Source organism: Cnephaeus nilssonii (assembly GCF_951640355.1).
Source record: "Cnephaeus nilssonii genome assembly, chromosome: 2".
Taxonomy (NCBI): domain Eukaryota; kingdom Metazoa; phylum Chordata; class Mammalia; order Chiroptera; family Vespertilionidae; genus Cnephaeus; species Cnephaeus nilssonii.
The window spans coordinates 81,733,014-81,757,726 of NC_137073.1; the positions used below are offsets into that span (position 1 = coordinate 81,733,014).

The following is a 24,713-nucleotide window of genomic DNA, read 5'->3' on the forward strand; positions in this document are numbered from 1 at the left end:
CAATTGGCATCTATGTTACTGATGTGGTTGACACAAAAACTCTATTTGTTTCTCTCCTTCAGGGAAATCTATATAGCCAAGGTAGGGTTTTCTGTAGCCAAATTAACGTTACATCTGATATGTCAAATGAGTAAAATTCTTAAAACACATTACTAGAGCATCTTAGTCATAGAAGAATTCTGAATCACACTACATCCAGTCTTCTCACTCAGAAGTCATTTCTTTTCTCTCAAGTCTATGCTGCACATTGCTGCTGAAATAATTTTCCTAAATCATATATCTGATCCTGTCATTGACTCGTACTTGTGAGTTTAGTGTTTCTCTTCATGTGACTTACCCTTTCTGAGGCTCCATTTCCTTATCTCTGTAATGGAGGCGTTGTAATCAATTCTTGTAATGCCAAAGCTCCCATCTCTGCGAGAATGAAGTGCTTGCTCCTGCTACGCTGTCCTCCCATCTCTCCTCTCGTGCATTCCACAGTCTAGAGGCACGGCCAGCTATGCCTGGAACCTCTCCTGTGCTTTTCTATGTACAAACTTGGTTCTCACTGTCCCTCCTCTACTGTGCTAGGTACCTGTGGGAAACTTGCCTGATCCCTCAGCTGAGAGTCTTGCCTGCCAGTTCTTCCTGCTTGTTAATAGAACTACGTGTCTTATACTGGCACATGCTAGCATGTATTACAGCTCTGGGTGCATTATCCTAACCTAGTATATTATAGTTTCCTTTACTGTAGGAACTTTATTCATCTTTATGGCTTCTCTAACATCATTTCAGAGTCTATCCATAGTAGGTAAATAATGTTTAGGGGGTTAATCATTAGAATTGCTGCTGAGTGGAATCTAGTACTCAAATAAACAGACTAAACCTGACAGCAATCTTGATTCTGTTTCATTAGATAACTAGAGGCCCTGTGCATGAAAATTCATGCACTGGAGGGGGGTCCCTCAGCCTGGCCTGCCCCCTCTCACAGTCCAGAAGCCCTCAGGGGCGGGAAGCGACCCAGCGATCAGGGGAAGGTGACACCCCATCACACCTCTGATGCTGCCACTGCCGGCAGCGCAAGCCTCGGTCGGCCCTGGTTACCTGAGCCTCGGGCAGCCCTAGGTGGCTGGGCAGCTGCCATCCGAGGCTTGCCTGTGTCGGAAGTGAAGGGACTGGGGGACTCCAGAGACAGGCGCATGGAGCTGAGGGGACGGGGCACAGCCATCTTGTGGCTGTGGCGCCACCATCTGTGAGGGTGTGGCAGTCAATTAGCATATTCCCTCCTTATTGGCTGTGGGCACTGCCATCTTTGTGAGGGCATGATGGTCAATTAGCAGATTCCCTCTTTATTAGATAGGATAAACATCTCCATGTCTCTTCTTAGCCTAAAGTGGTACTACCTATAGCTTTTTTTTCTTCACAAGTTATTTGTATTTTCTGAGGCAAGTGAATGAAAGCATTTTATGCATTTAATTTTCTTTAAGGGTCCCCAAATTACGATAAATGAAACTATAATGGAGTAGCCAAGTATAAAATTTCAAGTGTTACAAACAGAAAAGGAATCTAATCGAATCAAATCAAATTAAAAAGGAAAAGAATGGACAGAGGTGATTGCAATTACCAACTGCTTAATAGAAAGAAAACTTATTTACTTAAGCTGTTTAATTTTAAATTTAAATGATTACAGAAGGTATTTTCATATAAAGAAAACTTTGACAGCCTTTCCCAAAGTCAGAAGTAGTAAGAGAGAAATATTCAGTTTCAAGTGTCACTGTTAACTTTCCAATGACTAATTTGTTGACTTTGGAAACATTAGGTGGTAGGAAATTTCAAGAAAATAAATTTAGATCAATATGATGGCTTGCCATACCTTTGGGAGCCACTGAACAACCTGAGGCAACTGTGAGGGGTATTCTATCCCTTTCTCTCACATTTACTCATTCCTTTAATCATTGTTCCTCCTTCTTGGTTGGTCTTCTCTAACCTTTATCTTTTCTCTTCTTCCTTCTTTGCCCAACTTATTTTTTCCCTTTTATGCTAACTACTTTACTGAGGTATAATTTACATGTTTAAACACACAAATCACAAATGGACAGCTTGAAAAATTATATGTATATGTTTATTTATTTTTTCTACCTATCACCCAGATCAAGATTTTGACTATTTCTATCACCTCAAAAAGTTGCCATGTACCTACTTCTGTCTTTCCTCCCTTCCCCTGCCCAGCAATTGTTATTTTGATTTCTATTTTCCTTCTTTCTTTTATTCCTTTTCCTCTAGTGCCTATCATGCCTCAGATAGGCCAGTGACACTACAGACACTATCTAGTTCCATAGCTGGCAACTCGGAGCTACAGAAGTTACCTGTTCCCCGGTGCTGAAGTATTTTCTTAATTTTAAACCTCAAGGCAACAAATATTTGTTGAAGACTTCATAAGAACTCTACACTATGCTAAGCACTGAGTTGTATACAACATTATCTGGCATGGTCCAGAATTTTGAGAAACTGATCATTTCCCTTTAAGTTACTGGGAGGTAAAGGACTATCACCATTACCTGTGCTCTTCCCTACCACTCAAGTTGTGTAATAGAATTCTAGATTCAGAGGAAGCCTTTTCTACCCTTAACAAACACATGAGGTAAAAACCTCTAAACTTTGTTCCTGAAACTATCAGTTAATCAAATTGTATTGAAAATCTGCAGTGTAACTTCTCTGAGATATTTACAGCTGCAATCATTGCCTTTGGTCACAGAATGTTCGCATGACAGCAGCTCTTTTTAGTGTAGGGATTTGGTTTGAGTGAGGTTTTTTGGTTGGGTTTTTGAGAAGGCAGTTTATTCACACGTTTCAAATTTTAAAGGACCCAAAAGGTGTATAGTGACATGTCTCCCACCCTTTCTTCCCCAGGACCCAGTTCTCCATTCTTCAGGTAACCAGTGTCTATCCTTATAAAGATTTTTTATAACTTTATCCTTAAATATAATCTTATATAATCTATATTATATATATTAAATCTGTTCTACATGTCGCTCTTTTCTCTTTATATTTTAAAAGTTATTTCCCATTATTAAAGACCATCCTTATTCTTTCATACCATAATTTGTCTAAATTATTTCTACTCTTTTACTATTACAAAAAATGCTGTGGTGAATAACTTTGTACATAAGTCAGTATGCGTTTGTGCACGTATATTGAGAGGATGAATTCCAGATGTGGAAGTGCTGGGTTACAGGAGCATGCACGTGGAGAGTTCTGGTAAATTTTGATAGCTTGCTTTCCATAGAGATGGCACTGATTTACTCTCCCACCAACAGTATTTGGGGTATGTTCCCCCAAACCCTCTTCTGCCCTTTCAATCTTTCCTATTCTGGTAAGTGAAAATAGAATCCTAGTATAGATTTTAATGTACACTTTACTTAGTATGAATAAGGCTGAGCATCTCTTCATATGTTTCAAAGTTGTTTCTGTTTCCTTTTCTGTGAACTTTCTGTTCAGTTTCTTTGTCCATTTTTCCCCTTTTGGTTATCGGTCTTTTTCTTAATGATTTGGTGGAACTTATATAGTAGGGATAATATCTTTTGTTGGCTCTATGATTTGCAAATATTTTTTACAAGTGTTCATGTGTCTTTTGAGTTTATTTTTGGTCGTCTTTGTCATTCAGATTTTTTATGCAGTCAAATTTATAAGTTTTTATTCAAAGGCTTTTTTGGGATTATGGGTCATGATTATAAAGGAACATTTTGAGTAGGAGCCTCACAATGTAGTCTTGCTATTCAATTTGAGGTGGATTTTGAGTATGTACAATTGTATTGCTCACAGGCTCTACACAAAGGCTGGAAAATACTAGTAATACTAGTAAGGCTCAGAAAATTGATAAGACCAAGGGAACCCAGAGCCAGGATCCCTCACAGGCCTATACCAGGTTAGGGCTGCTGCATCCAGTACCATCACTGCCACTAAGCACTGCCCCTACTTCATTGTCATTCGTCTCACATGTATCAGTTGCATCAAATTCTAAGTTTCAGGCACAAGCATTTCATTGGCCAGGCAGTCATGCAAAGTATAGACAAATGAAGCTTGAAATCTTAATTACCAACATTTTATGAGGAAATAGACATATGGAGTTACTTTATTTAGAGTTCTTGTTATATTTTCCTTTCTTGTAAAATTTATAACTTTGTTAAATATGACCTGCTCTGAAAAAGTTTTATATTTCATTTATTCGACAAATATGAGATACTTGGATGATATGAGTTTTATCAATGTCTTTAGTCATAAATGAGTTAATTTCTTTTCTTTTTTTTTTTTTTTTTAGTTTCTAATACAACCTCAGATGAGGTCATTTCGGATCTGTCATTATAACATTTTTAGTTTTTTATAAGAATGGTAATGGTGCATTTAGCACAGTTTTATTCAGTATTATTCAGCATCTATGGTTTCTATGGATACATACTTCATATTGACCTGGATTCTCTGAGCTTTTTTTTCAACGTGCAATTATTTCATATTGAAAGAGCCTCAGATTTTATTATTAATCCAATTTTATTCCACAGTTCTGCTATAAGCACAGCATATGTGTTCCTACTCTATGCAATAAGAACCATAACATTTATGAGAAAAACATGAGATTGGGCACAATACTCAAAAACTTCATCCCTGATACATAAAAAAAGTAATAGGAACCTGATGAAAATAGTAGTATAATTTTGCACATGTTAATTGGTTAAAAGATACATAAAAACTGCAATAAATAGGGCACTATACCTTTAAAAGACCTGAAGTTTGCAGCTTGTGCGTTGTTTTGAAGTAATGGTAGGAAGGTGATGATATGAAATCAGATGGAAAGTTGTCACACCTGATGTGTATGGGCACTGCTCACAAGACACACAGTGCAGCATATGTTGATGCTGCATTTGTTGAATTAGAGAAAAATATGTTCTTAAAGTATTTGTTAAAAAAAATAATTTGAGTAAACTGACTTTTTCAATAATTTCTAATAAACATAATAATGGAGTAATGTTATTAAGCTAGGTTGAGATGATTTTTTTTTTTTTTTTAGAAATAAATTCTTCAAGTGTTTTTTTAGGTTTTTTAAGTGATAAAATTTTTATGTTTTTACTTTATATGTCTCCTAAAATGTTATCCATTTGTATTTTAGGTTGCAACAAGGATAGTGTTCGAGCAGGGTGTAAAAAATGTGGCTACCGTAAGTACATTAAAAAATAACATTCTGTATGGTGAATCACTACTTCATTGGACAGTGTGATTTAGCATCCAGATTTCAGGGCCCTGTGCATAGTCCTTCAGTCCTGTTATTTAGTGCACATTTGCAGATGACTTAGAAATGTATCTGTCAGACTAAGTGAAAACTATTAATGAAACATTTTCTATTTGTTGAACTTACTCTTCTTTATAAGGGTGAAAAGGGACCCAGAATTTCTGCTCACTGTCAAAATTTGGTTTATATGGTCCACTAATCTCTATTATGATTAATGGAATGGAAAAGTAAGCTTTAACAAGTGTCATTATATACTCAGAATTTGTCATTATGTATTATAAACAGCTATTTGTCTAGTTAAATGTAGCAATCCCTAAGGCTTTGATAAAGCTGTAATAATATTTGCTGTTTTTTAAGTTGTTTGGAGACCATGCAAATGAGCCTGGATTGTTGTTAATGTCATAAATTATTTTTTAACAAAATAAAGGTCATTTTAAAAAAAGATTTCCATGCAAGAACACATGATAAAAATGCAACCTAGTCATTGATATTATTCATCAGAAGGATTCAGAATAAAAGCACACTAGGAGAACCAACTCGCATGCCTCCAGTCAAAGGCTGGGATCTGGATCAAAGGAAGCTTGCTCAATTAACAAAGTGGGTACATAAGTATACGTATTCTTCATATAAATAAAAACTTTTGAAGAATGTACTTGCATGTAAAGAATGAGTGCAGTGAAACCTTTTCTGTTGTTTAAATTTGTTTATATTTATTTCTACTTTGTTTATTTTCTTCCAATCCTTGCTAATTTCCATGTCTCATTTTTTTATTCAAGATTTAAGAACCTACTATATATATTGTATTTACTTCAAATCCAGAATAAATTGCCAGTCTGTATACTATCAGTTTATCTACTTGGACTTCTTTTAACTTAAGACCTGTAAGGAAACAATTAAAATCTTTTTTTGTTGTTGTTGTTTTTTTTGGAAATAGAATATTTGTTGATCTAGTCTCTTCATTGCTATTTTATTTTAGACATTAATAGAAGCATCTGTAGTAATTAGACATTTAAAAAAATATTTTTATTGATTTTCAGAGACAGAGGGAGAGAGAGAGAAAGGAGAGGAGAGAGGAGAGAGAGAGCGATTGAGATGAGAAACATTGATCTGCTTCCTGCCTGCCCCCCTACCGGGGATTGAGCTCACAACCTGGGTATGCACCCTTACTGGGAATCCAACCAGCACCCTGTCGGTGCATGGGATGATGCCCAATCAACTGAGCCACATTGGCTAGGGCAGAATTTTTTTTAGAGAAGCCTAGTAAGGAAATAGTGCTGACAGTCTTCCAAGTTGAGTTCTGCTTGATTTTTCAGATCATTGATTTTAGTAATTAAGTTATTAAACACCTTCTAATTTGTCTCCTGTGGAAAAGTTTAGTAATATTTTCCTCTGGGTTAAACTTACATCTTACAGCTGTTAGAGGTTAAGGGTCTTTTTCATTTACAGATCTTTTTGGTAGAAACTAAATTTTTTAAAATGTTCTGTTATATGGAGGCCAGAACATTTGTATTGCTTATGGAGGTAAGAGAAAGGCAACAAAACCCTTTGAATGTTTTTAATGGCTGAAAATGTAGCTATTCATCAGTCAGTTACAAAAGAGTATTAATCTCTTTTTATTGTTGTGAAAACAGGGGTTTGATTTTATAATATTAAATATATTAATATTTGATTTAAAAATTTTTCAGCCTTATCTGGGTAGCTCAGTTGGTTCGAGTGTCATCCCCATACACCATGGTTGAAGGTTTGATACCCAGTCAGGGTGCATACAAGAAGCAACCAATGAATGCATAAATGAGTGGAACAACAAATATATGGGTTTTTTTCTCTTTCTCTCTTCCCTCCTCCCTCTGTTCCTCTCTCCCCCTTTACTCTCTTCCTCCCTCCCTTCCTCTCTCTGTCTCTAAGTTCAATAAATAAAAACTAAAAAGAAAAATAGAATAATGTTTTGTCAATATTTCAATAGTAGTTATACTGTTTTTAAAACTTTCAAGTTAAGGATGAGTGTGCTACTAAATAACATGGATCTCTTTTTTTTTTCATGGCAGAATTTCTTCAGTAACTTTAGAAGAATGGTTATTTCTATAATTAGTTTTATTTTTTTTTAATTGACAGTTTCTGAAAATTGAAAAGCTACAAGGACACTAAGCCTTTGTCCATGGAAGACATTATTTGAGACATGTATTCCATTGACAAAGGCTTAGTGTCCTTGTAGACTCTAGCTGAGCATTTGATTACAGAAGCAGGAAATAAAAACATACCTGAATACCCTAACAATTTATATAACTTAAAATCCTAATCTACTGATATATAGTCATAACCTTTTGTCTGTGGATCTGCTAATTGGTGTTACACCGTCTTTTGAGTGCAAATCATATCTGAAATGCATTTTCCACTTTTATTGTTGTTTCTTCAAAGGTAGAGAAACAGTTAAGATACTTGTAAAGAAATCTGAGTGCAAAATTCTTCTATCATTAGTTCTCAACTCAGGGTGATAAAGCCTTCCAGAAATCTGGAGTTTTTGTTGTTGTCCATAGGGGTGGGGAGCAATATGACATTTTTAGTATGTAGGGCCCAGGGACTATAAACGACCTGCAATGTGTAGGACATTCCTAAACAATGAAGAATTGCTTGGCCTAAAATACTAATGGCATCCCCTTTCAGAAATAGGCCATTTTTTCATTGTTTTAGATCCCCCCAATCCCCATCTTGTACAATTTTCTTGCCAAAGCCTATTTTGAAAACTGCTTTTTAAAAACAATTCATCTAAATCAAGTCTTTCTAAAAGTACATCTTTGTTTCATAGAAATTGCCACTCATTATTTTTTCCACACTTACATTTTTTGGCCTGCATGATGTTATATAAGCAAATTTTGAAACAGTCAGTAACCGACTCTTGGGGGGAGTATGATATCAGCATATGGAGTAAAATGTATAGGTGTGAGCTGAGGGAAGGGTGAGCAGGAAAGTACATGGCCGGGGGGAGCAGGAGAGGGCAGCCGCACATCAACCAAAGAAGCACAGATCTTTTTGAAATTGCGGGGCGTTGTCAGGTGTAACAGATAAGGTCAGTAAGAAGTGGACTGAGAGATGTTCATTGGATTTGCCAGGTAGGATGCTTGCTGGCCTTAGTAAGATTAGCTTAAGTTGATTTGTAGATTATAAAACAAACTATATAGATACAGGCCTGAATAGTGAGGAATAAGAAATATGGAGAGAGTCTGTGATGTCTCTGTTTTCCAGAGATTTACATGAGGAAAGTATGGAATTGCCTCAGTGCATGTGAGCTGTTATACAGAATACTACAGGCCAGGCAGCTTATAAACAGATAAATGTATTGCTCACAGATCCAGAGGCTACAAGTCCAAGATCAGGGTGCCAACGTGGTCTGGTGAAGGCCCTCTCCAAGTCACCGGCTTTTTGTTTCATCCTCACGTAGGGGGAGGGGCTAACGATCCCTTTGGAGTCCCTTTTATAAGGAAGGCATTGATCCCCTTTATGAGGGTACCACCCAGTGAGGCAGAAACTGTTTTCCCAAGCTAAAAAAATTAACATTAAAAATTGGTATCACATTTCATTAAAAAACTTAATTCCATCTACATGTCAGTATTAAAAGTATGTAGAAAACTAAAAACTACTTAGAAAATTTCAAAATAAAGAGGTGGGGCAAACATAAATATTAGGTTGAATCTTGTTGATATTCAGCGGTTTCACTCATAGAAATTGTTACTTCATATGATTAAACAATAATAACCAAAAAACACTAGTGGAGCAATTTTAATATCAGACTTTTGAAGCAAGAGCAGTACTAGGGATAAAGAGAGATTTAAGAACAGTCAACCAAGAAGATAAATTAATAATGTTCTTGAATTTGCTTACTAATATAATCTCAAAATATGTGCAGCAAAAGCTTTCACAAAGAGAAATGGATAAATCTGATAGAGGTACGTAAAATTTAACTATTTTCAGAAGTTATTAGATAAAACTATAAGGTAAAGAAGACTTGAACAATAAAATAGACAAAGAACCATATTCATCAAATACTGATGTATATCCTTTTAAAATATATAAATGTACTATATGGAAGAACACAAAAGAAATCTCAGCAAATACCAAAGAACTGATATCATACAGATCCCATTCTCTCATAGCAGTGTAATAAATTTAGAAATCATCAAAAGCATAGTCTGAAAACACCCTGTGTTTGGAAACTATTTATAATAGCAAAAGACTGGAAGCAACCTAACATTCTGTCAGTAGCAGAAAGTATAAATAAATACTGTTTTTATACAATGGAACTTTATTCATCAGGTAAAATTACATCTACTTATGTTAACACAGATAAAGCACAAAATGTAATATTAAGTGTCAGAAATAAGTTACAGAATGATTGGTAAGTATAATTGAGTTTATGTGGGGGTTTTTATTCTTTTTGAAAGCTGTAACATTTTTTCTAATTTTAGAGAGGTAGGAAGAAAGAGAAACATTGATCAGTTGCCTCCCATACATGTCCGACTAGGTATGTGCCCTGACCTAGGTATGTGCCCTGACCGGAAATCAAAACCAGACCTTCCAGTGCACAGGATGATACTCAAACCAACCTAACTACGCTAGCCAGGGCTTGAGTTTATGTTTTAAAAAATAATAATACAATATGCTGTTTCATTAAGGTAGACACCAACTTCAGTATATCAACTACTGAAGACACAAATAATGGGATGGACTGAAGTCAGGCTTCCAAAGGATAGGGCAGCTCTCCAACTTTGTGTGTGTGTGCACAGGCATGCAAACATTTCCCTTACAAAAATTTTAGGTGAATATGACAAAATGTTAACGTGTGGGTGATTGGCACTTGGGTATTGGTTATATTATTCCCTGTAGTTTTCTGGTGTTTGTAATTTGTAATAATTGATTTTTAAAAAATTGTATCATGCTATAAGTAGACAACTGCTGTAGTTTTCTTATAGAAAGAACCTTTAGGAGGTGAATGATGTCAGAATTAAATTTTAGGTGTTTTTCAAAAAAGCACATTCCATTAGGTTATTATGGTACCTTTCATTATGAAAGCTGTTTAATTGCATGAGTATAGTAGTAAGCTGAGAAGAAAAAGGTATGGGAAAGGAATTAAATATCCTAAATATGAGAATATTTTCTTTAATATCCTATATAATAAAAGCCTAATATGCTAACTGTCCAACCGTTTGTTAGACCGTTTGACCAGTCCTTGTGACGCACACTGACCACCAGGGGGTAGACGCTCTGACCAGTAGGTTAGCTTGCTGCTGGGGTCCGGCTGATCAAGACTGGGTGAGATGGGCCGAACACGCCCTGGAGTCAACCTCCTGCAGTCCCTCCCTGGCCAGCCAATCTCCTGCAGTCCCTCCCCAGCCTCTAAACATTTCTTCTAATTAATTTCCTTTCAATGTGCATGAATCCATGCACCAGCCCTGTAGTCTATATATATATAAAAGCCTAAGTGGCCATTACGGTGGAACGACCAGAACAACCAGTCGCTATGACGCACACTGAGCAGGCAGGCAGCTGAGTGGTTAGGAGTGAGCAGGCAGGCAGGCGAGCAGTTAGGGGCAAGCGGTCCCAGATTGTGAGAGGGATGTCGGACTGCAGGGATTGGGCCTAAACCGGCAGTTGGACATCCCCCAAGGGATCCCGGATTGCGAGAGGGCACAGGCTGGGCTAAGGCCCATCCCCCCCCCATGCACGAATTTCATGCACCGGGCCTCTAGTATTTTAAAAAAATGGAAAACTATAGTGATTCGGTACCCAGAAAAAAGTGCTTATTGAATTAGAAGCCCTGATGAAGAAAGGAAAAGTTCTTTCTCTGAGTGTTGCATTCAGGGAAAGCAAACCACCACCCACTGAGTAAACGTTAAAACTAAACATTATATTATTAAAATTGCAGCTTGTTGCTTACAAGGAGGCAACAAAGCAATAATTGTGTAACGTATCTCTTATTTTGTCATTCACATTTTTTCGTTTTACTTAGCTGGTCACCTGACTTTTGAATGCCGCAATTTCCTCCGAGTAGACCCCAAGAGGGACATAGTCTTGGATGTCAGCAGCACAAGCAGTGAAGAGAGTGACGAAGAGAATGAGGAACTGAATAAATTGCAGGCACTACAAGAAAAAAGTAAGCGATGCCTTTTTTCTCTTCATTTTTTATAAATGTTTGGAAATGTAACATTAACAGCTGTAATAATATTGGAAATGTGTCTATTGTGTCATGCTTATCTATTGTTCTATTGCATTTATCACTAAGATACCTTTTCTGTTTAATGTAAGAGATACTGCAGAGGTAAGGAAATAGGCTTTGAATGTTGTAAATAATTCTCCCAAAATCAAACAGCTGATCAGTTGCAGAACCAGGAGGCAAGTCAGTTTTTGATTCTAGAACCCAGGTTTTGTTGTTATTCGTGTTATTCCATCACCCTAGCAGGTGTCAGTGGGACAGAGCGTCTGATTTAAGACTTGGTTTCTGGCCCTATTGGGCCATTTTTTAGCACGTGACTTTCAACAAGTCACTTAACCAGTCTGAACGTAATTTCCTTGTGGGAAGCACAAAAGATTGGGTTGTCAAATCACACTTTCAAATCAGTGATCTTAGCCAACATCAAGCTTTGCTAATGATGGGAGTATATCAATGATCCTGAGGCAGAGGCGGAGCAGCCCGAGCTCTGGGCTGGCCAGTACAGCTCCCAGGTATTTTCTTTCTACTTCAGCACCCACTCTAGCTGGGGTCAACATAAGACGTTTCTAAGTACTTACACAAAAGGAAGTCATTTTATCATGAAACACCTGTATTTTTTAAGGAACCATGCCCCATAAATCCATAGGTTCCAGATTATTAATCATAACCCTAGCAAAGCCAGTACATCCTGCTACAAGCAGTCTGTTAATAAGGATTCTCTTGCTAACAGCTTGAGCATGGACTTTTAGCTTTCAGAACTGTGAGAAAATAAGTTACTGTTATTTAAGTCACTCCCTTCTCCCTAAAAGGGTTCTCTTGCTAGCAAGTACCATTCATTTGTTCCCAGGAGGTCTATAATTAGCATGTGTGTAATTTCTTTCCTGGGGACATCCTCGCCCCCCTCAAAGAGAAGAGAGATTACAGACCTACTGTTTAACCATTTCTCTCCCATCTTGTCTATAAAATGGCCTCTCCTTGCACTGAGGTTTTTAGGAATAAAATGTTGTATGTGAGAATGCTTTGTGAAATATGATAGCAAAATGCAATTTATTTGAATATGGATTTAGGCATGGGATGAGAGAAATTCAAAAAGTTAAACTCATTTTAGATCATCAGATAACAATAAACACTTTAAAAATTTTTCAGCTTTCCATATTACTAGTATATCCAATGAAAGTAAGTGAAGATATCAAATGCACCAGGGTAGTAGGGCAAGTGAGAAGGCAAAGAGGGCAAATGAGAGGGACATTACATATGAGTATGTACAGCTGCAGGGTAAAGACAGCCTTTGAATACACACACGTACATTTGTTCCCTACTGAAGCATCACTGAAATGATAGTAAAGGAATTTTTTTAAAAGACATAAATTGACAAGGGCAAAGAAAATGGGATAGGAAGCAGTAGTAACAAAATTTTGCTGAAAAGCAGGTGTATTAGTGATGACCGACTGTTTACTTGAGAAAGATATAACCTGTAACAGTGTGGAAAGCTGAGAAGTAAGCTGACACACACTTCAAATCCCCCCAAAGACTTGCTAATGAGGTACCTTTGTAACTGAGGAATTATATAAGGCTAAAAATAGAGGGTTGGTTAAAAATCTGAAGCAGTTAGATACTCAATTCCCTTCCCTGCTCTGTGAAGCTGGATGGCTTGCTTTCCTCCATCACCTCACAGACTATTGTAGGTTTGTTTTCTAGACAGCATTAGACAAAGGGTCCTTAAACAGGGGTAGCCCAAACACAGAGGGAAACATAAGCTATGGGTTAGATACTGAATGGTGAGAATCTCTCAGCCATCTTCACCTGTTTGGTTCCCAGACATAAGATTTGAAGATTCTTCCCTGGGAACTCTGCCTAATCTAAGAGGAAAGTAATAAAGATACTGACACATCTAGGATTCTTCAAGGACGTGGCCCTAGCCAGATTACCAGGAAATCCAGGTTTCCAAGCTTTGCTTGCTGAAAGCTTCCAGTCAGCTTTTTAGATAATCAAGGAGCACTACATTTCTGAGGAAAGACTCCAGCATAAAATAAAAATACTAAATCCAACGAACAAAAACATCAACTTGAAGAATCCATTCTATGAAGGGAGAAGAAAACCTAACAGGAATAATTAATATCCAGTTTCATGGACAAAAACAACCAAAGAACTTTTAGAAATTGAAAAAGAAGCAGGCATAAAAATGTGATAAAGTGGGAAGATAAAGATGATGTAATCTTAAAAGAGCCAAACGAGAGAAAAAAAATAAGACAACTGAAGGATATGTCTAGGAAATACTTTATTCACATGAGTCCCAGAAAGAGAAAACAGAAAATATTTCCAAGAACTGAAGGACATTAGTTTCCAGACGAAAAGATTCAATAAGTACCAAACACAGTATTAAAAATAGACCCACACAGAGGCATACCATTGTGAAACTTACACCATAAGAAACAAGGATAACATAATTCAAACTTTTTGGAGCCAGGGCCAAAACTGGTCATAGGTAAAGGATCAGGAATCAGAATAGCTTTGTACTTCTCTAAAGCAATACTTGTAAGCTAGTAGATGTAGATAATGCTTTCATATTTTTGAAGGAAAATTATATCCATATTAGACTGATACACTAACCAAATTATCAACCAAGTATAAAAGTAGAGTAAAGGTATTGTCAGACATTCAAAGTTTCAAAAAAATATGCCTCTCACATACCCTTATTCCAGAGGTTATCTGTCAAAATAAGGGAGTAGACCCAAAAAAGGAAGACATGGAACATGGGAAATAGAAGAGAGAAGAAGGGAATACCTGGGATGTTGGTACAGGGAGATCCCAGGCACAGAGAGCAGCCAAATCACCTAGGAGCAGAACAGAAGCTTCTAGGAGAGAAAGCCTAAGCTTGTCCATTCCTTAAGGACAGTTTCTACCCCATCTGTCTACACCAAGCATGTCAGACTTGTGGCCCGCGGACCCCAGGCCTAGTTTATTTGGCCCGTGTTAGCCTTTGAGTTTGACATGCTTGATCTACACTGCCCTATTTTTTAAAAAACAAATGCATAAAATTTTAGAATTAGGAAGGATCTTAGAGAACACATAGGGTAAACACCTAGTTTTAAATAAAAATAAATTAAGAACAAGTAACTTCTCCAAATCACTAACTGGTCACAGTAAAGCCAGAACCATGATCCAGGTTTCCTGACTACTAGCCCTGTACTCTTTTCATTCTAACATGCTGCTCTCCAAACTTAAAAAATCATCCAGGTTCTTGATTCTTGACCATTTTTTCCCTCATCACATCAGTCTAGAAGGATAAAGAACATAAATAGTGGGGTGATTTACTCTAGAGGTGATTGTTTAATCAGAAGACCTTGGACAAATCCACCCTAGGAGGAAGGGGAAGGAATTAACATATTACCTCCAGGATAAGAAGTAGTTGGTAAATCTTCCTTATTAGAATCAGCTTTCCTCCAACCTCACATTGAGAATGATGGACTCCATGTAGCTTTTTTTTTTTTTCTCCTTAAAAAGATGCTTGCCTGTGGTTGCTTAAAGGCTCAGAACTTGTTTCCAAGTCTCGTCACTTCCGCTCAGAACAGTGCTCATTTCAGTACTAGTATATCATGCAGATTCCAATAATAAAGTACTATTAAAGGGATCCATATTTATTTCATGGTCACCTAATACTAGCCCAGTGACCCACCCCTACCCAAACAAACAATAGGTTGGTTCCTGAGTACATGGAGGAAGAGGGTGTACAGATCGTGGTGCTTAGTTCCATTGATAACTTTCTGATATGGCTCAGATCTCTAAAGTGGTGAGGGTGAAACATGGACTTGTTGAGGGTGAGTTCTCATCCCACATCACCCTTCCTTTGGTCCTTGGAGGTAGAGGTGTCTTGTACCAACTATCTTGAATATGGTAAGGTTTTTGTGTGTTTATTTGTTTTAATAAGAGAATAAAAATAGTGAGCCAGGAGAAAGCAAAGAGTTCTTAGTGTACTTATGTAAATAGTTGTTCTGCTTTTATGAAATAGTCATGAAAGGGAAGAGAGAGAAATGTCACCTAAAAAACAAGACTCAAAACTTACTTTTATATAAATTCTACTTTCTATTTTGCCTCTCTAGATATATACTAGAGGCCCAATGCACAAAATTCGTGCAAGGGGCTCGGCCCTCACAGCCCCAGCTTCATCCGGAGGGTCATCCAGCTGTCCAGTCTAATTAGCATATTACACTTTTATTATTATCATTATTTTATTATTTGCTTCTATTTTAGTGCATATTTTCCAATGCATTTAATATCTTAATATCTTTCATTTAAAACAAATATAATTCTAAATGACAAATACAGTTTTTGATGGAATTAAAGAATGTGAGAGTAGGACTTGGATTTTCCATACTCTGTTTAACCTAGTGCTATTTAATATTAATCAGCAGTTTGCCTAATATTAGGAAATAGTTCTCTTCTCATATTTCATCCCTTAATATTTTTTATATTCTTTTGTTTAGTCCAGAAAAGTAATGTTGTATTTTGACAAATTTTGGTTTGGGGCCTTTTTTGGTTTTGTTTTGTTTGTTTTAAGAGAGTTTTATGTTAAATTTATACTTGATTTTATTTAAAGATGGTTGACATTGAAAACTACATAGGTATTTGCATTTTGCCATAATTGTCTCTCTCCTTTCCTGCTGAAATCAGATTCAGGTGAATAACTTACAACAGTGGCTTCAAGCTTTATAAAGATAGGGCTTAAATGAATTCACACAGTAATTGGAGTAAAGCCTATATTTAGTTCAGCTCTAAAAGATAGTTGTTAAGTAATTAGAAGATACAAGAGGGAATGAGAAATTTAGATTAATGGGTCTAGGTTTGGAACTGCCTACTCAGGTATTTAAAAGTAGCTGGTGACAGATATACAAACAAAGATCTAGTAGCTGAGCCAGCTTGTACTACTAGGATGGATCTTCCATTCTATCCCAAGTATATGTGTAAGCACTGGATCCTAACCTCCGACTCCTGTATGTTACATAAGAGGCCACCACTGTTGCTGATCATTACAAAATTTAGTGGTAAAGTACACAAGGCCTTCTTGCCTTCTATTTTGTATTCCAAAGGTTGGTTGTATCATTTTCTAAGAAATTATTATTATGCAAAACCTTAAATTTTCCCCCTGCTACACTTGTGTACATTTTGACATTCTGTCTCAGAAAGAACCTCAATAAATAGATGTGGAAAAGTTTTAAGAGTGGTGGTATAGAAACACTGAACTCTCTAAAATAAACTTTTGTCTTCAGTGCTTGGATTCTCATATCCTATTGTCAGTACTGGTTGTTCCTAAGGGTAGATGGCTCTGCAGAAGTATTTATTGAATTCTAGGATTGTTTTATTTCTATTAGAACTAATTTCTCTATATAATCTAGTCAGTAGGCTAGTTATTCATCATTCCTAAATGGCTGAGGTAATTATCCCCATAACTATTGTTTTATTTGCTTAGTTATTCAATCTTTTTGCAGGGGAGGTGTTGGGGGCATTTTTACAATTAATTATTCTGAACTTATTGTAACTACAAAAAAAAAAAAGAGACAGCTATTCAAGAAACAGCTAAAGTGACTATTAAATGTCAAATCAAGCAGATTTCAAACAAAAGAATATTACTATGGATAAAGATAGTTTTTTTTTTCGTAATGATAAAAGGGTCAGTTAATCAAGAGGACATAAAAATACTGTTTATGCACCTAATAACAAAATTTAAAATATATGAAGCAAACCCCTGCTAGAATTCCCAGGGAAAATTTGTGTGGATACACAAATCCACAATTATAGTTGGAGATTTCAACACACCTTTCTCAATAATTGATGGAACAAGTAGGCATTAAATCAGAAAATATATAAAAGATGAATAACACTGTCAACCAACTTGACCTGTTTAACGTTTATAGAAAATCTTACCAAACAACAGTAGAATATCTTTTTTCTTTAAGTGCGTGCAGAACATCTACCAAGATGGACCTTATTCTGTGCTATAAATCAAGTCTCAATAATTTTAAATGATTCAAGTTATGCAAAGCATATTCTCTATCCACAAGAAAATTAAATTAGAAATCAATAACAGATAGCTTCTTGGAAATTTTCCAAATATTTGTAATTTAATACTCTTCTAAATAACCCACAGGTCAAAGCAAAAAAGGCAAAAGGAAATTAGAAAATATTTTGAAATGAATTAAAATATAAATACAACATACAATTTATTGGATGCCCCTAACGCTGTAATTAGAGACAAATTTTAGCACTAATTGCCTGTGATAGAAAAGAAGAAGCGCCTCAAAGTTATGACTTTCAGCTTCTACTGTAACACACAAGAAAAGGAGAGTCAATGGAACCCAGAAACAGACAGAAGAAAGGAAATAAGAGAGATGAAATAGGAAATGGAAAGTAGAAAAACAGTAGAGAAAATTAGTGAATCAAAAAGCTGGTTCTTTGAGAAGATTTATAAAATTGAAAAATTATTATTCAAACACATCAGATTTAAAAAAGTCATATGCCTGGCTCGCGTGGCTCAGTGGTTGAGCATCAGCCTATGAACCAGGAGGTCACAGTTTGATTCCTGGTCAGGGCACATGCCAGTGTTGCAGGCTGGATCCCCAGTGGGATTCCCTCTCATCATTGATGTTTCTCTCCCTCTCCCTTCCTCTCTGAAATCAATAAAAATATATTTTTAAAAAGGCTTAAATTACCAATATCAGAAATTAAAGAAATGAAAATACTACAGATTATACAGATACTAAGGGAATTTTAATAACTAAATTCAACAACTTAGGTAAAATGGACATGTGAAAGATACAAAGCACCGAAACTTTCAAAAAGAAACTGAGTGGCTGCATTTATTAAAGTAGTTAAATGTTCAGTGTTAGAACTTTCAGCAAAGAAATCCCGATAGCCAATTGGCTTCTTTCATGAATTTACCAAGCATTTAAAGGAAAAAAAAATACAATTTCTACATCAAATATTTTAAAAATTAAAGAGAAGGGAATACTTTCCAACTCAATTTTTAAGTCCAGCATTACCCTGATAGCAAAACCAGATAGAGGCACTACAAGAAAAGTAGACTCTCATAAATACAGACACAGAGGATTTTTAAGAAATTAAAAGAATTTTAACAAATTGAATTCAACAATATGTAAAAGTGATGTTATGAACAAGTATCATGTATCCCAGGAATATGAGATTTAGTCTCAAATAAAAATCAGTCAATGCAATTTGCCATTTTTAACAGACGGAAAAAAGAACACCTATATGATAACTACAATATTTTCAGAAATTATTTGAGGAAGTCCATTGTATATTACTGATAAAAATAATTCTTAGCAAACTAGGGAATTTCATCATCCTAATAAAGAATGTCTTTTAAAAAAACTGAAAGATTATATCATACTTAAAGATAAAAGACTGAATGTTTACATAATGTAAGGAGCAAACCAAAGATGTCACTCCTACCACTTCTATTCAACATTGTAGTGGAGATTGTAGTGATGCAATAAGGAGATATAGACATGAATTTTACTTGCTAATATTTTCTTAAGGATGTTTGCATTATATGCATGGGGGATGTTGGTCTGTAGTTTTCTTATTGTATGCTATTTTAGTCTGATTATGGTATCAGTAACATTCGTTTCTTAAAATAGTAAGGAGAGTTTTCTTCTCTTTTATATTTTGGATAAGATTGTGTAAAATTGGTGTTATTTCTTTTTTAAATGTTTGGTAGACTTCTTCAGTGAGGTTATCTGGGCCTGGAGATTTTCTTTTTGGGAGTTTTTTGTTACAATTTCAAGTTCCTTAATAGTTAAAAGGTTATTGAAATTACCTACTTCATCTTAGACTAGTGGCAATTTGTGTTTTTTTAAAAAGGGGTTTATTTTGTCTTAAGTTGTCAAATTTATGTTTGTAGAGTTGTTAACAGTATTTACTTACACTTTTGATTTTTGTAGTGTCTAGTGATGTCCCCTGTTTTACTCCTGATATTGGTAATTTGTGTCTTCTCATTTTTTTCTTGTTTTTAATTTCATTAATTCCTGTTCTTTGTTATTTTCTTCTACTGGCTTTGGGTTTATTTAGTTTTTCCCCCCTAAGTTTTTGAGATGGAAACTTAGAATATCAATTTGAGACTTTTCTCCTTTTCTTTTGTAAGCATTTAGTGGTATAAATTTCCCTCTTATCCCTGGATTGCACAAATTTTGATATATTATATTTCAGTTTAACTTGGTTCAATGTATTTTCTTATTTTTCTTGAGATTTTTCTCTTTGCCCGATGGATTATTTATGTTCTTTTTTTTCCAAGTATTTGGAGATTTTTCTGTTATCTTTGTTACTGATTTCTCATTTGAATCCACTGTGTAAGACATATTCTGTGTGATTTCAGTTCTTTTAAGTTTGGTGAGGTTTGCTTTATGGCCCAGGATATATTCTATCTTGGTCTATGTTCTATAGGCACTTGGAAAAAAATGTGTATTTTACTCTTACCAGGTGGAATGTTTTTTAAAGATGGTTTAGATTCTGGTAATAGCTGGTGTTGTTGAGTTCTTCTGTATCTTGGACTTTTTGTAGGGTTTCTATCAATTGTTGAGAGAGGGGTGTTGAAGTCTCCAACTACCATTGTGGATTTGTCTTTCTCCTTTCAAGTCTATCATGTTTTCTTCATGTATTTTTCAGCTCTGTTGTTTGATCCGTATTAATTTAGGATTGCTCATAGGTGAGTTGAAACTTTTATCATTATGTAATGTCTCTCTCTCACACTGGTGATTTTCTTTGCTCTGAAGTCAATTTTATCTGATATTAATAAAACCACTTTAGCTTCCCTTTGGGAATGTTTGTGTGGCATATACATTTCTATTCTTTCACTTTCAATGTACTTATGTTATCTATATATATAAAAGCCTAAGCAACTAGCCAACCGGCTGGTAGCTATGACACGCAATGACCACCAGGGGGCAGACTCTCAATGCAGGAGCTGCCGAGCTGCGGTGACTTGGCAGCTGTGGTTCTTGGGTGATGCACCTGGAACCAGAGAGGAGGGAGCCCTATTACAGTGTGCATCACCCAAGAACCGCCCTCTCGCAATCTGGGACCCCTCGGGGGAAATCGGAGAGCCGGTTTTGGCCTGATCCCCACAGGCCAGGCTGAGGGACCCCACCAGTGCACAAATCTATGCACCGGGCCTCTAGTTATATATAAAAGGCTAATATGCTAAGTGTCCCCCCACCCATCTGACCGGTCGCTATGATGCGCAGTGACCACCAGGGGGAAGATGCTCAACGCAGGAGCTGCCGTGACGCACACTGGCCATTTACAGAGAAACAGCACCGCAGACCTGACGCCAACAAAGCAACACTTGGCTTCCCCCAAGTGGGACACAGGCCCCGCCACCACCCTGGAGTGACAGCCCACCAAATAGCAGCTGATGCTGCCATGGTGCAAAATGCAGCCCACAGCCCAGCCCAACCCGGAAACGGTGGCTGAGGACACTGGGTAATGATGTCACATAGCAACGCCCGGCTTCCTCTCCCTAGCGACAGGCCATCCTATATAATAAAGTGGTAATATACAAATTGACCATCACTCAAACACACAAGATGGCCGCCCCTATGTGGTCAAAGATGGCCGCCCCCATGAGGACACAAGAAGGCTGCCACAAGATGGCTGGCAGTAGAGGGCAGTTGTGGGCAATCAGGCCTGTAGGGGAGGGCTGTTGGGGGAGGACAAGGCCTGCAAGGGAGGGCAGTTAGGGGTGACCGGGCCAGCAGAGGGGGGCAGTTGGGGGCGACCAGGCCTGCAGGGGAGGACAGTTGGGGGGACCCAGGTCTGCAGGGGAGGGCAATTGGGAGCGACCAGGCCAGCAGGGGAGAACAGTTAGGGGTGACCAGGCTGGCAGGGGAGGACAGTTAGGGGTGACCAGGCCGGCTGGGGAGGGCAGTTAGGGGAAATTGGGCTGGCAGGGGAGCAGTTAGGCGTAGATCAGGCTGGCAGCAGAGTGGTTAGGGGGTGATCAGGCTGGCAGGCAGAAGTGATTAGGGGCAATCAGGCAGGCAGGCAGGTGAGCAGTTGGGAGCCCACAGTCCCAGATTGTGAGAGGGATCCCAGATTGGAGAGAGTGCAGGCTGGGCTGAGGGACACACCCCCTGTGCATAAATTTCGTGCACCGGGCCTCTAGTCTATATATAAAAGGCTAATATGCTAGTGTCCATCCAGGTAATGACATCACCTAGCAAGGCCTGGCTTCCTCTCCCTAGTGACAACTAGCCTCCTTGCAGTTTCTTCAGCCCAGGAACACAACTTGCTTTATAGCCTGGTGCAAACATTTCACAATTTAACCAAATGTCTGTGAAGCATCTTCACATGCCTCATCTCATTTGATCCTCACAGAAGTCCTGGAGTAGGTAGATAGGAGACTCGGTGGAATCCTATTTTCTTTTCATTAGCCAGAAAAATGGAGATTTAGAAAGTTTATAAACTTGACCCGACTGAAAAGAAGTAAGAAATGGTGGACCTTGAAAATGACTTCAGGTTTTCTCACTACGTCAAACACTGCTGCAGTTAAATATTTTACCCTTTGTTCTCCCTGTGTGATCTATAATAATAATCTGCTTCGTGTTGATATTTACTGCTGTGTTGCTGAAAATTACCTGAAAGAGAAGTTGGGGTGCTTCACTGGGCTGTAAATAGTTTAGCTACATCAGAAAGCAGGTCTAATTAAGCAAGTTTATTTTATATCTATAAAAGGCTAAGTTGACTCACGCATGCACAATACATATAAAGCTCTCGCTAGCACCAATCGCATGCATGTGTTTCCATCTGTCATTGTCGATCATGAATTTGGTTGACACTTCTATTATAGAGTGATATTTAAGGGCAAATAGTGATATTTAAGTATTTTTTCTAATTAATTTCCTTTCAATGGGCACAAATTTGTGCACTGAGCCACTAGTGTTATTATATTGTAGGTGAAAGTCTTATAGAAATTATGCAGATGGGTCATATTTTTCAATTCACTCTGTCAGTTTCTTTTAACTGGTATCCTTTTTAAAATTTAATGTAATTATTTATATGTTAGGGATAATTGTTATTTTATTATTTGTTCTCTGCCTGTTCTGTTTTGCATTTTTGTTTTATTTTCCCTGCCTTCCTGAGGGTTACTTGAACATTTTTTAGAATTATCTATAGTGCTTTGATTTATCTAGTATCACTTGAACACTTATAGAATTCCATATTGATTCATCTAGTGTCCTTGAATATATCATGGTGTTTTTAAGTTTTTCTGTGGTATTTTGTATAGCATTTTTAGTGGTTACTCCAGGTATTGGATATAGGTAATTTATCAGTCTACTTGTATTGTCACTTTTCCAGTTCAAGTAAAATGTGGAAACCTTACCTTCCTTTCTGTCCCTGTACTCTCTCCTAGCAGTATGTATTCTATCCATCTAGAATACCAATTGCATAAATATTAAATCTACTGTTATTGTCCCATGATCCTAGGATCCCACAATCCCAATTTTGTTTGTAAAAAAAATTTTTTAACTATACTTAATTATATCATTTGTTTTTTAAGGCCTGGAATGGTGCCCACCAAAAATTGATTTGCTATAGGAATTAACATTAAAATACTAAAATTTGTTACTCAATATACATAATAATATTTGAAATGTTTATAAAAAGCATATAATAAAAATAATCAATGCAGGCATTATGATAAGCAAAATAAGTCAGAGAGAGAAATACCAATACAGTATGATCTCACTTGTATGTGTAATATAAAGGGGAAAAAAGCTAAGCTCATAGATAGAGAGAACAGATTGATGATTGCCAGAGGCAGGGTTGGGGGTGGGGGCAAAATAGGTGAAGGGGGTCAAAAGGTACAAATTTCCAGTTATGGAATAAGTAAGTCATGGGGATGTAATATACAGCATAGTGACTCTAGTTTATTACTGTATTGTACATTTGAAAATTGGTAAGAGATTAGATCTTAAATGTTTTCATCAAAGAAAAATACTATTTTTGTAATTATATATGGTGACAGATGTGAGCTAGATTTATTGTGGTGATTGTTTTGCAATATACTAAATTATTGAATCAGCATGTTGTACACCTGAAGGTAACATAGTGTTATGTCTATTATACTTCAATTTTAAAAAATTAAGAAGGGGGAAATTGTTACAAGAAAAGTGCAATATCCTAACCAGTGAAAATTATCTACCAACAACCAAAATTTTAAAATATGTACATAATATATTAGTATTTGGACCCATAGTGACCTGATTCTTTTCCCTCAACACACAGGAATAAATGAAGAAGAGGAGAAGAAAAAAGCAAAAAGCAAAGAGAAAATCAAGTTGAAAAAAAAAAGGAAAAGGTATTTTTTAACATCATTTTTTTAAAGTAGGACTGAATCCAGAATTGATTATAGATTTTTTTCCTGTATAGTCCAGTTTATTTATCATTTTTTTCTTAGTAGAAGTTAGATACTCAATTGTCTCGATGAAATAACAAAAGTCCTTCATTTCAGGAATCAAAAATAAAGTCAGCACTTAGCCACCTTAAATATTCTTCTTGGAGCAAATCCTATCTAATAAAGAGTGAATATGCTAATTGACCCTCACACTGTCACAAAGATGGCACATGCCCACAGCCAATAAGGAGGGAATATGCTAATTGACTGTCACACCCTCAAATATGGTGGCACCCACAACCAATAAGGAGGGAATATGCTAATTGACTACCACACCGTCAAAGATGCTGCCCACAGCCCCAAGATGGCGGCGCCCAGTCCCCTCAGTTCAGCTGGAGATGGTAGCTGCCCAGCTGCCCAGGGCCTGCCCGAGGTGCAGGCAAGCCTCGGATGGCGGCTGCCCCACCGCCCAGGGCTGCCCAAGGCTCAGGTAACCATTCTGACCAAAGCTAGCGCTGCTGGCAGTGGCAGCAGCAGAGGTGTGATGGGGGCGTCACCTTCCTCTGATCGCTGGGTTGCCTCCCGTCTCTGAGGGCTCCTGGACTGTGAGAGGTGGCAGGCTGGGCTGAGGGACCCCCCCCACTCCAATGCATGAATTTTCATGCACCGGGCCTCTAGTCAAGGTATAAATAATGAACACCCCTCCCCTTCTTTTATATATTATAGTTTTAGAACATCAGCTAATCTTTTAAAGGAATATAAGTCTGACTTATTCACATATATATTTTCCCCTCATTTGTATGAATTGGGAGCTTATATTTATATAAATATTTTTATTTTCA

At 37.0% G+C, this 24,713-nt stretch overlaps 1 protein-coding gene across 1 annotated transcript in view; it reads left to right on the forward strand.

The window, feature by feature from the left end:
- The window catches only part of SREK1IP1 (SREK1 interacting protein 1), a 37,655-nt gene that overhangs the window by 4,341 nt on the left and 8,601 nt on the right, over positions 1-24,713 (forward strand). The window contains exons 2-4 of the mRNA XM_079794014.1: positions 5,141-5,188; positions 11,262-11,405; positions 23,763-23,835. Coding sequence (XP_079650140.1) covers positions 5,141-5,188; positions 11,262-11,405; positions 23,763-23,835 — 265 coding nt within the window. The remainder of the gene's footprint in view (positions 1-5,140; positions 5,189-11,261; positions 11,406-23,762; positions 23,836-24,713) is intronic.